Here is a 12,769-nt window from a genome sequence, read left to right as displayed (position 1 = left end):
GGTCAAGCACATTGAGAGGAAGTGCAGTGCATAAGAACCATAATTCTATCTAAAGTATTTACAGAGTTATTGCCCTTTATTACTTTTCCATTGCTTTCTTTTGTCCGGACCATAACTTTAAGACTAATTGTTGGAATTCATTATAACTTCATACAATGGTCCAGCACATTGAGAGGAAGTGCAGTGCACAAGAACCATAACTCCATCTTGACTTATTACAGAGTTACTGCCCTTTGTTTCTTTTCCATGTCCAGAGCATAACTTTAAAACTACTGGTTGGAATTCAAAACAACTGCATACAATGGTCAAGCACAATAAGGGGAAGTGCAGTGCACAAGAACCATAACTCCATCTTGACTAATTACAGAGTTATTGCCCTTTGTTTCTTTTCCATTGCTTTCTTTTGTCCGGACCATAACTTGAAGACTTATTGTTGGAATTCATTATAACTTCATACAATGGTCAAGCACATTGAGAGGAAGTGCTGTGCATAAGAACCATAACTCCATCTTGACTTATTACAGAGTTACTGCCCTTTGTTACTTTTCCTTGTCCACAGCATGACTTGAAAACTACTGGTTGGAATTCAAAACAACTTCATACAATGGTCAAGCACAATAAGGGAAGTGCAGTGCACAAGAACCATAACTCCATCTTGACTAATTACAGAGTTATTGCCCTTTGTTACTTTTCCTTGTCCAGAGCATAACTTGAAAACTACTGTTTGGAATTCAGTACAACTTCATACAGTTGTCAAGGACATTAAAAGGAAGTGCAGTGCACAAGAGCCATAACTCCATTTTGACAAAATACAGAGTTACTGCCCTTTGATACTTTTCCTTGTCCGGAGCATAACTTAAAACGTACTGGTTGGAATTCAAAAAACTTCATACAATGGTCAAGCACAATAAGAGGAAGTGCAGTGCACAAGAACTATAACTCTATCTTCAGTATTTATAGAGTTATTGCCCTTTGTTCTTTTTCTTTGTCTTTCTGAACTTATTACAGAGTAATTCAATTAAACTTCATCAATGGCCAACCACATTCAAAGGAAATGCAACATACATGAACAACAATTATCTTTAATTGCCCACAACCATAACTCTATGTTTCAATTCTTTTACAAGGTATTCTGTTACTAGTAACATCCTCATTTCCAAAGCAGACTTGTGGGGGTATTAATCACATTTAGTGATAGTTCTAGTTTATGTAAGGTTGGTAACTATATCTAGGATGCATTCTCTTACTAGAAATAATGTACAGAGGACACAAAGCTAGAGTCTTGCAGTGCAACTTAACCTTGGTATAATTCTTGTAATCTAGATTTACTGCATTATTTTAGATTTCTGATAATGCAGAGACATAACATATAATATGGAAGATAAATGTAAATTATAGGTGCTTTGGAGAAAGTGGGTGAATGTATGGACAAGTACTGGCAGATGAAGAAGACAATGGCGCCTGGATGTGAACCAGAATTTGTCTCTAAGATCATGTCAGCTGTACGCCCTCATGCCCTCGGTATGTGTATGGCAGGAGCCGGTGGAGGGGGTTTCATGTACGTGCTCGCACGAGACCATGAGAGTCAGAAGAACATCAGAAATTTAATAGACAGCATGGAGGTATGTACATGTTTTAATGTGTTCCTTTGATAATTCTGTTCTCAATTCTTTTTGTTCAGGGGTCTTGCTGAAATTTGATGTCAACAGTATTTGCTCAAATCTATCAAATATGATGTACATGTATTGTGGTAATATCCATAAGCTAATGTGAAACCTTAACCTCTTATTATGTGTGTAATGGACTACTTAAATTTAGAATTTCCATTGTTCATGGCATTTCTAGTGCAGAATTAGTATTCAGCAGACAATATGGCATGTACTAGTCATAGTCATGATCATGGCAAGTGCTCAGGGTGTTAAATGTGAACAAACAAATAAGATTAAACCCAGCCTTAAAACATTTTCAATTTTATCATTTTGGTTGTTATACAGGTTTCCATTTTTCTGTTTTTGAGAAAAATGTTTATCTTAAACTTTTCTAAATCCTCATGTTGTTTTTTATTGAAATCTGTCAAATAAAGTTGTTTCTTTGTATAACACTAGTGTGACAAATAAATGAAATTTCAATTTTTTCATGCTAAGTTTACATTTACAAACTCCTGACATTTTTTCATAAAATATTAAGCATATAGATTTGAAGTTACGTGTATTTAGTAAATGTTTATAAGAAAATGTAATGGTTTATGATTATGTACTGTATCAAAATTCCCATATTTTGTTTTATTTGTACTACTTGGACAGGACATAATGATACTATTGATATTATATTACAGAGTAGTGATGGAACGAAGGTATATGATACATGTATAGATGAAGAGGGACTCAATATAACTGTGATCGAGGAGGACGACGGCTCACTTACTGTGTCCGAGGTCGACGAGGATATGCATGACTACTATAATCAACCTGAAACTCTGTTAGAAGATATACCGGAAACCACAGAACCTGTGCCGGTTGTGGTCGGCATTCCCCTCATTGACGCTGATGGCATATCCATGGCAACAGGTGGCGCTCCACTTGGAGCAACAGAGGAGATAAGTGATGCTAAAGTGCCGGAGGTATCCGGTATAACTGGATCAGGTGACGGTGATGGTGTAACCATGACAACTGATGATGTGACAGCATCAGGGACAAGCGAATTACCAACTGCGGGACTTTCAGCTAATACTCTAGCTGCATTAGATAAAGCCAAAGATATGCAGAAACAATTAGATGAATTCTTCAAACAAGGTCGAGAGCAAAAATGTCAAGAAGAAACAGTTGAAGATGAAAGTTCATGAGAATTTTTTATGGATGATATTATTAAACACCATATCTTGAATCTACAAAAGGATTTTACAAATTTTCACATTTTCAATTTTGTTATTCAATTTTAACTTTTCATTTCAGAATATGAATAAGGTTTTTATCTAACTGAAATAATCTAAAAAGTACCTGTTTGCCAACTTTTTAGAAACTTTAAAGATTATTTTATCCTTGATAAGGTTGTGTTTAGAAATATTTTGTGCTGTACATTTGATATAAGAGATCTATTTTGTTAGGGGAAAATATTGTAAGGGGTCAAGGGTAAAGGGGTCTAGGGTAGTTGTAAGGGTACTTTTTGATAATTTTTAATGATAATCTTTATGTTGTTTTATAATGATAGAAAGGCAAAAAAATATTTAATTTTGAAAAAATAAATGTTTCTTACAAAATATTAAAAAATGCATTAGCTTTCTTCAAATATTAATAAATTTGTTAATTCTACATGAAAGTGCCAAAAAAAAAAGGAAAAGAAGAGAGAATGTGGTGTTAGTTGTGGTGTTAGTTGGATATTATTTGTTGATTTCCAAACAAGCACTTTTCATTATTCAGTCAAAATGTCTGCAGCGTATTTTTGTGTAACTTGATGCATATTTACAGCATTATAAGTGACTTAAGATTATTTTTTTATTAATGTTTTTAAAAGTTGTTTTTTTTTCATTTAAGATGTACTAACACAAAACCTATGCAAGTTGTGCCTTAAAATATTTGATATAAGATGTGTGTTTTTCCCTTTGTTCATGATTTACAATAAGTTGTTTTTATTATGCAATACGTTTGTAGTTTGTTTACTTGCGTTTGGTATAACTTTATTTGCTCATCTGTTTCAAAGAAAAAATTGAGCTATTATGATTGCATTATTGCAGCAACCTTGTCGTCATCTTTGTTGCCATGCAAAAACTTTATTGTAGCCCTTTATTCAAACATTTTAAAAAATAACTTTAAATTGTTATACAAGGGACATAATTCTGAAAACAATATTTTTGGAGTATTGCCCCTTTTTAACTTAGAATTTTTAACAGTTTAACATATATGCATTGCTCCACTAACATCAAGTATTTATGCATCTGTGGTTTTTACATACAAGTATTTCAGCACTTTTCATATACTGTAACAAATGATTTTGGTTAATCATACTGACACGATTCAAGGATTAACTCCCCTTTCACACTTGTCGGCTAATGTCTAACTATAATAGTTAATGATTTAGTATATTTGATATACATGTATTTTAAAGGGACTCGTCTTTAAATTTTTGACATGACAGGACTGGAAATAATTTTTCGAGGTTAATATTCTAGGTGATGTAGGTCTCGACAAATTACTGTGTGCAAAATTTCAGATCGGTATCTACATGAAACTTGGAAAACTTGCTTATCATGACCATTTCAATGCTTTTCAATTAATTTGGGCTAAAAATAACACAGAAATGACTTTAAGTTAATTTCTGAGTACATTTCTTAGTTTTCTATGGCATATCTTTCTGTTTTAATACCTCAGCTGATCTTTGTAAGAAATTCAAATTTTTGTACTTTTTGAGTTTTGGACTTCAGTGGTGTTCCTTTAATACAAGTTGCTCTTCTAAATTTATCTATGGAAGAAATGTGATGACATGCATGCTATATTTTTGTATCACATGTACTTATACTTTGGAATGTTTGTTGTTTATCACAATCATCATTGTTTATCACAATCATCATTGTTTATCACTGCCTTGCCTGCTTATTTGTCCCCTAACGGTTTAATTGGATGGGACTTTAGGTTTACCCTCCTTCCGTCCGTCAATCTGTTCATTCATGTCTTCCACAATGGCATAATTGAATGGCCACGGCTTTTCAGAATGCTACTTATGTTCTAACCGGTAGTAGTACAGTCCCTGAGGACCTTTTGTGTGCAAAAAAGGTCCATAGATAAATGTTGTACTAATGTAAAGCTATACGTTTGAAGTTTACAAAAAATTTGGGTAGACATGTCAAATCATGGTACGTTTTGAGAAATCCAAGATGGCCGCCAAGATGGCCGCCAAATTATTGAAAAATGGCTAATAAGCAATTTATATGATAAAATTAGTTCTTTTTTGTATTTATTTTGGTACAGGTGATGTTAAAACTTCACATCCTATTGGAACAATATGAAAATGGAGGCATTTCCATTATTTTTTTCATATTCTCTGAATTTCATAGATAAATTTGCTAAAAAATGCATGAAAAAATTATCAAAAATTGATATGGGGCTGACATTTTTTCCTACCAGCTAAGGCATAGCGGTTTAAATGAATTTTTTTACTATATACTACAAAGACTTGAACAAGATCATACTAATATCACCCTTATTTTTTATCTTTATTGTAAAAGAATGTGGATTCTGATATTCTTAAAGTGGGTGGGGTAACGAAAACTAAGTCTCAGTATTTTGTTTACTGGTTTGTTATGATAATTAAAACTATGAATAGTCAACATGTATTGCACTTTGGCATGTACCTAAAGTTATAAATAATTAAAAAACTTAGACTGATATTTTGTTTATCAATATTCAACATGTTCTGTTGCCATGGCAACGGAGAAGTAAAATGAAAGACACACCTGAAACGTGACACTTTCAACTTTTAGCATTTTAAGCATGTTGTTAAGAATTACACAAACTTATAGATAAATAATCTGTGCACAATGCCATGGTAACAAATTGAAAAAAAGTGTAACATTAAAAGAAGTCACATTTATTTCTAGCAAATTATCAACACAGATAACAGCCGATATTTTGAAATTAGATGAATATATTTATTTCAAGAATGTGCATCATGCATTTGCTTTTTTCAAACTGCTATACATAGAAAAAGGTCATGTCAAATGTGAATGTTGTTATGTTTGGAAAGGATAATTAATGGTGATAATAATAAGTAAAAGGCAGTCTTAAGGTAGAAATGTATATAAACATTATCAAAGGGTAAAAATTTAAGACTTTGCAGCTAAAACGAGAAATAAATAGGTCACTGTTTCAAATTCTAGGTCAACCAATATCAAATTTTAATGACAATCGAATTTATAGTTGAGTTCAAACTTTTTGGTTGTAGCTTGTATTATGAAATTCTAACTTGCATTAGATAAAATTCTAGGTCAACTGATCTCAGTGTATAATTCTGCATCTGAAATTTTACAATCAAAATACAAAGAGATCATTAGAACAGATTAAGGTCAGCTAGCATGTCATATTGTATCTGTTATCCAAATATCTTTAGCTTCAAAAACAAGAAAGTAAGTCACGAGGTCTTAAAATATGATAAACGAGATCAACAAGGAAAGGCGGCGTTCAATGAACGCAACCCCCATAAATTCTAGGTCACCTTATACCAGTGGGGCCATGATTTAAACAATCAAAGAGGAACACAAGACAATTCTTCCAACCAAATGGTCTTACATTGTGGTTTCTGACATAAAGAGTTTTTTATGTAAAAATCGACATCTAGGCAGAGCCATTTTTATGCTCCACGAAAAATTATGGGGGAGCATATAGTCGCCGGGCGTGTGTCCAAAACCTAGTCGGGGAGCATCACCTGGTTCAACCGGCTCTTGTTTTAATCCAGACTCATGATCATTGTTTGATGCCTACAAACTTAGCACTTTTCGGAGAGTGTCGGATGTGAAGTCCAGGCATCTCTTGTTCCACAGACAACAATTGATCTCGGACATTGAGTTTTACGGTCATTTGTCTGTCAAAAAAGTTAGTACCGTAGCTAAGTTGAAATTGGTCATTACTCTACTGGTTATTTATCCATGAAAGTCAGATAGTTTAACCAACCTTCAAGCTATCAACAAAGAAGTGTTGAAATTGGCGTATAACCCAGACCCGGCCCTTTCATGATTTGTAGAAACATGGTAAAAGTCTTCTAGAAATTGTTTCACATGCTCTAAACAATGGGGTTAAAGGGGTGATTTTATAAAGGATTTCATATATATGTGTATTATTACTATTATATGATTTATATCGTGACATAAATTGATATGGTAATAGAATGAATGCTTCATACTTAAATATCAAAGCAATTTATTTATGGAGAAGAAAGTTTTCAAAGCCTTTTCTTTATAACAGAAAGTAAAATGACTCCTGGGGTTATGTCAACTTTGATCAGATTGTCAAGATTTGAAAAATAAATTAAGTTTTTTTTGACAATGCTTTTAACCCAAAATCTAAGATCTGGGCATTTGGTTTTGGAAAAAAATATGATTTTAAAAAGTTTTCCAATGTGTCTCCATATGAAATAAGTTGACCCTAGGGGTGGGTTAAATTTTCATTTGAATAAATTTTGTACTGGTCTATACAAGGCTACAACAGAAATAATTAGCTATAGGCATCGGTTTGGGAGAAGTTATTTTTTTAGCTTTTCCTATATGTAAATTGAAGTGACCCCTGGCATAAATGAATTTGACCACAAGGTCGTGATTTAAGCAAATTTAATAGTATTATATCCTGCAGTTATGGAGAAGAAAATTTTCATGTTTTCCTATATTTACACTGTGTAAAGAAAGTTTACTCCGGGGCTTCGCAAGAAACATGAATGTGTACTTCTTGACCTTTTACCAACCAAGACCTTGATGTTGTGTCATGCATATCATAAGCACATAGTCTCACGATGGCGATTATTTGTGCCAAGTTATTTAAAATCTTCCATAAAGTCAAAAGTTATGGATTACATATAACCTTGACCTTGGTTGCAGCGACCTGGATGTTGAGGTCTGTAGATTGTGTCGTGGTGGGGATCATTTGTGCTAAGTATTTTAAGTATTTTTAAAACCTTTAAATTGTCAATAAGTTATAGAGCGGACATGAAAAAAAAGTTTTTACATTGGACCGTTGAGTGTGACCCTGACCTTCAGGGTTGGGACTTGCTTATTGTGCTCTGCCAATGGTGTCATAATGTTGATCACTTCTGCCAGTTTATCTCAAATACATTTCAGAGGTTTAAAAGTTAGAGACAGACGCGAAATGTAGACTTTCTAACATATAAACTGTAAGTGTGACCCTGACCTTTGGGGTAGCAATTCAATTATTGCGATCTGCACATCGTCTCATAATGTTGATCAATTGTGCCATGCTATTTAAACAAAATTTCATAGGTTGAAAAGTTATGGAGGGGACACGAAATGTAGATTTTTATACATTTGACCTTTAAGTGTGACCTTGACCTTGGGGGTAGCAATTCAATTATTGCGAACTGTACATCATCTCATAATGATGATCAATTGTGCCAAGCTATTTAAACACAATTTCATAGGTTTAAAAGTTATGGAGGGGACACGAAATGTAGATTTTTATACATTTGACCTTGACCTTTAGTGTAGCAACCCAATGTTTGCGTTCTGCACATGTTCTTATACTGGTTATCAATTGTGCCAGGATAAATTTTTTTTAAATTTCAGCGGTTAAAATGTTGGAGCGGATACGAAATGTAGACTTTTTAACATTTGACCTTAAAGTGTGACCTTGACCTTTTGTGTAGCAACCCAATTATTGCGCACTGCACGTCGTGTTATAATGGTGATCCGTTGTGCCAAGTTATTTCAAAACTACAGCGTTAAAAAAGTTATGGAGCGGACACGAAATGTAGACTTTTTATTATTAAATGAAGACTCTTAACATTTGACCTTGAAGTGTGACCTTGACCTTGGGAGTAGCGACCAAATTATTGTGCTCTGCATATTGTCTCGTTATTGTGATCACTTGTGCCAAGTTATTTAAAAAAAATCAGGGGTTAAAACGTTATGGAGCGGACTTGAAAGTGTTACGGACGGACAGACTGACAGACGGGGTCCATTCCTATAATCCCCTTTCCGCTACGCGGAAGGCGATTAACAATGTTGGTTTAGTCCCATCTGAAAAAGCCATACATATAAAAGCTCAAGATCTTTTTATTTATTTCTGGGAATATTTGAAAACATTACGCATTGTCAGTTCTATTTTTAACTTCTGTGACTAAGATATACAATAATCCGATTTGTGCAAAAAACAACAACAAAACAAAATTTCTGTCAAATTTTATCAAATATAATAGCCTATTTTTACGTCACATCAACACTTTAAAAGGCTTTGTGGCGATTTTCCTGCTTTACTGAGGAAGACTTTAATATGTTTCCCTCCGTGCATTATTTCATAATATTGACACCTTCTGGTCATCTTTTAAGGCAAATCAGAATTACAAAGTCTATAAGAAAGTGAAATTTGGCTTATTCAAATAAAGAAAACATTAAAATTGTTTGTAAAATAAAGAAATCAAAGTCATATGTTCATCCTGATTCCAAATTCAAAAACCTCCTGAACTTGATCTTAATTTGGAACACACTAGTGTTCATGTGCATTACATGCTACCGGACAATTTGAGAAATGCTGTTTTTCCTCATCTCCAATTACATTCAAACTATGGTTTTAAGACTGCACTTTTATAACGACTTATTTAAAACAGAAAGGTTATATGAATTTTGGATACGTTCAGCCGCGGTTTATTCCACATGATTTATTGATATTTATTGATGATGAGAAAATAACAAAACTGTAACAGTTGATATGATTACCAATCATATGAATGTCTTTGAGATTTTATTTGAATGCTTACCTGTATATCATTATAGCTTATTACTACGTGACGACAATTTACATACTTTTTTTGTGTGAGTGGAACAAAATCGCTCCCAAAGTTTTACAAACACGTATTTTTCTTATATAACTGGTAAAAAACGGTTTAAAACAAAATCAAAATCTATCATTACACCAAATTTATTAAGTGCCTTTCTGATATATATAACATGTTTAAATGCGTTAAAATCAACAAATTTATATCACAGTTATAAATATTAAAAAAGAATACTCGACATTAAATTAAATTTCAACAATTATACAAATCTAGATATGACTATGTAAAACTATTTGCATATAAACATACTCTTAAAGTGACATTATGCCCATCCAAGGGTATCAAAATAAGTTTTCATTTTGCCATAATTCCTTTTAATTTAATAATTTACTTCCCATAAACAATAAATAATGCACAGATCCAAATAAAATTTCTGTAAATATCTATTAGAATTTACCTCTAACGCTCAGTTTATAAAAAGAGTGGGTCAGTCTTTTTATATTATAGGCTGATTTATAATTTTATCCTGAACGTTTTCAAATATCAACTGTTGTTCAAACACCATTTTAACAGTCAATATTTTGAAATATAAAGTCAATTCAGCTCAACTTGACTATGAAAATATGAGCATAATGTCACTTTAAATTCTTTTCAACGTGATTTATAATAATATTATGAAACAGACCGCCATCTTCTTAAATAGTCACATATTTCTAAAGAACGAATTGAGACTGCAGTAACAAAACTCATATTGTTTACATATCGGAATTACTTATATTGTATAATTAATTTGAGACTTTTAAGTTTAAGTTTTGTGTACATGTTTTGTGTACATTCTTCTGTAGCTCGTTCTTAATGTATACTGGAGTTTGTCCCTACTGTATCCGATTTTCAATAGGTAAAACAATGGAAATTCTATACAACGTTTTAGGGATTCTGTTTTTCTCTATTTTAATGTGTTTAAATGGAGGGGTCGTTTTTGGTAATAAGACAAGATGCCATTTGATGAACAGTCCGGAGTTTGTTGATGATCATTTAAGACATACTGACCGTATAACAAAGCATTAGGTGGTCTGACCTGTAGGTCACAAAATAATTTATAAAGAATTTTGAGGCTGGAATATGGCCTGAAATGATAAAACTGACCTGTAGGTCACAAAAAATTTATAAAGAATTTTGAGGCTGTAATATGGCCTGAAATGATAAAACTGAAAGCCTCATATGTTTCCGGGTTTCTATCATTTTACCACTTTGTTGCCATGGCAACTGAACCAATTAATGTTGTTGGTAGAATGAAAATCTACCTTTTAAAAAATTATAGACTTAAGAACATTTTAAAATGTAATCTTGTTGGTTATTCTTAGTCTTAATAATCGTTATATATCAGTTCACTAGAAATTGGGACTCAATTTTCGTGTACCCCACCCACTTTAGGAATTTCAGAATTCACATTCTTACACAATAAAAATAAGAATAAGGGTACAATTAGTAAGTTGTTGATCAGGTCTTCCCCTGTATAATATGGTAAAAATATTAGTTTTCATCACTATGCCTCGACTGATAGGACAAAATGCCAGCCCCATGTCGATTTTTGATACTTTTTCATGCTTTTTTAGCAAAATTTCTCTATGAAAACAAAAGTATATGTATAAGAAAAAGGAAAATGACCCTTTTTCATATTGTTCCAATAGGATGTGAAGTTTTAACATCACCTGTACCAAAATAAATACAAAAAAGAACTAATTTTATCATATAAATTGCTTATTAGCCATTTTTCAATAACTTGGCGGCCATCTTGGATTTCTCAAAACGTACCATGATTTGACATGTCTACCCAAAATTTTTGTTAACTTCAAACATTTAGCTTTACATTAGTATAACATTTATCCATGGACGTTTTTTGCACACAAAAGGTCCCCAGGGACTGTACTATAGGGGACTTTTGTATTGCTTGCAATACCGGTACTTTGATAATTGCTTGTTATTTATATATTTTCTTAGATGTATGTTTTTTAGATTATTATTTTGATATGATTGTTTTATTTTATGCTCAAAAGAGATAAGCATTTAGTGATCACAGTTTTTCTTTTCTGTAAAAATTTATTGCCTTTTATTGCAATGTTTGGGATTTTTTCATTAGAACTTCAGAGAAGAAAGGTTGAATTCTGTCTTGTTGAAACCATGTACAATGTACCTGGTTTACAAATGGGCAATGGTTTTACAAACATGTTTTCTTCACATAGTTTTATATGGGAACTTTATTGATACCTGGTTTATAGAAAGTCAATGGTTTTACGAATGTGTTTTCTTCCCATGGTTTTTATGGGAACTTGGGAACTTCATTAATTGTGTGATACACATTATTATTTATTTTAAGCAGTGTGCCAATTTATTTCTATGTATTTTGCTATTCACTTGTCATCCTTTACCAATTGTTGCACCTGATCAGGTTATGTTCAAGTTTTATATGAATATGCAGATAATAAAAGTATGGAGAGGTACGTAAAGTCTTCCTCCACCAGTTAAAGATTGATATTCACCATATGACCTTACAGTCTCTGTGTTCCAGTAAAAAAAAATATTTCAATAAAAATAAGTTTATTTAAGGGACTGGTAAGTATGTACACTTTAAATGTAATGGTAATGCTTTTAAAGATATATATAATCAGCAAATTATTGAGGGGTATTTTTCTGGGAATTAAATATATACATCATGCATCATGAGAGAGAGTGAATCAGAACATGCTTATCTACATGTTTTGAGCTTAAACTAAATTAACCTGTTTATTTGTCCATGACTATTACCCATTTCTTATTTACTGCAGAAAAAAATAGGATCTCAATCATGTCATAAAATTTAAAAGTATTGTGTATAATTAAATGTGTGATAAAACAATATGGTAATGGTATACAGTCAAACCTGTGTTAAAAACACCTCCAAATATAGACCACCCTGTAAAATAAGGCCTTTTTTGACAACCTTCCCTTGATTAGATAGAACAAGGTAACCTTCAAATATAGACTAATTGTCCATTTAGGTCATGTTCAGCCTCTCCTTTGAATGGCCCTTGTCCACAGGTTTGACTTACATGTAGTTGTCATACTGTTCTTGTGTTAGAAAACCATTTGATATTTGTGTTGCTTTTTATATTTTGTAGAACATGACCAAGATCTTCTAAGTGTACAAACACAGTATTAACTTTGTGGTTCAATTAATACACAGGTGCTCCTTGTCAATGGTTAGTTTATACATTAAGATGAGTTTTGTCACTTGTTTTCGTTT

The 12,769-nt window shown here is 32.5% G+C and overlaps 1 protein-coding gene across 1 annotated transcript in view; it reads left to right on the top strand.

Moving 5' to 3' along the window:
• Positions 1-2,879, top strand: part of LOC132717150 (L-fucose kinase-like) — a 46,186-nt gene extending 43,307 nt beyond the window's left edge. The window contains exons 29-30 of the mRNA XM_060700557.1: positions 1,399-1,622; positions 2,336-2,879. Of these exons, the coding sequence (XP_060556540.1) occupies positions 1,399-1,622; positions 2,336-2,842 (731 nt within the window). The 3' untranslated portion in view covers positions 2,843-2,879. The remainder of the gene's footprint in view (positions 1-1,398; positions 1,623-2,335) is intronic.
• Positions 2,880-12,769: the final 9,890 nt, after the last annotated feature.

The sequence above is a fragment of the Ruditapes philippinarum genome, unplaced genomic scaffold (genome assembly GCF_026571515.1).
Source record: "Ruditapes philippinarum isolate M1 unplaced genomic scaffold, ASM2657151v2 ctg683_1_1_1_1, whole genome shotgun sequence".
Lineage (NCBI taxonomy): Eukaryota > Metazoa > Mollusca > Bivalvia > Venerida > Veneridae > Ruditapes > Ruditapes philippinarum.
The sequence above is the reverse complement of the archived record's forward strand: the minus strand, read 5'-3'. Positions and strand labels throughout refer to the sequence as shown.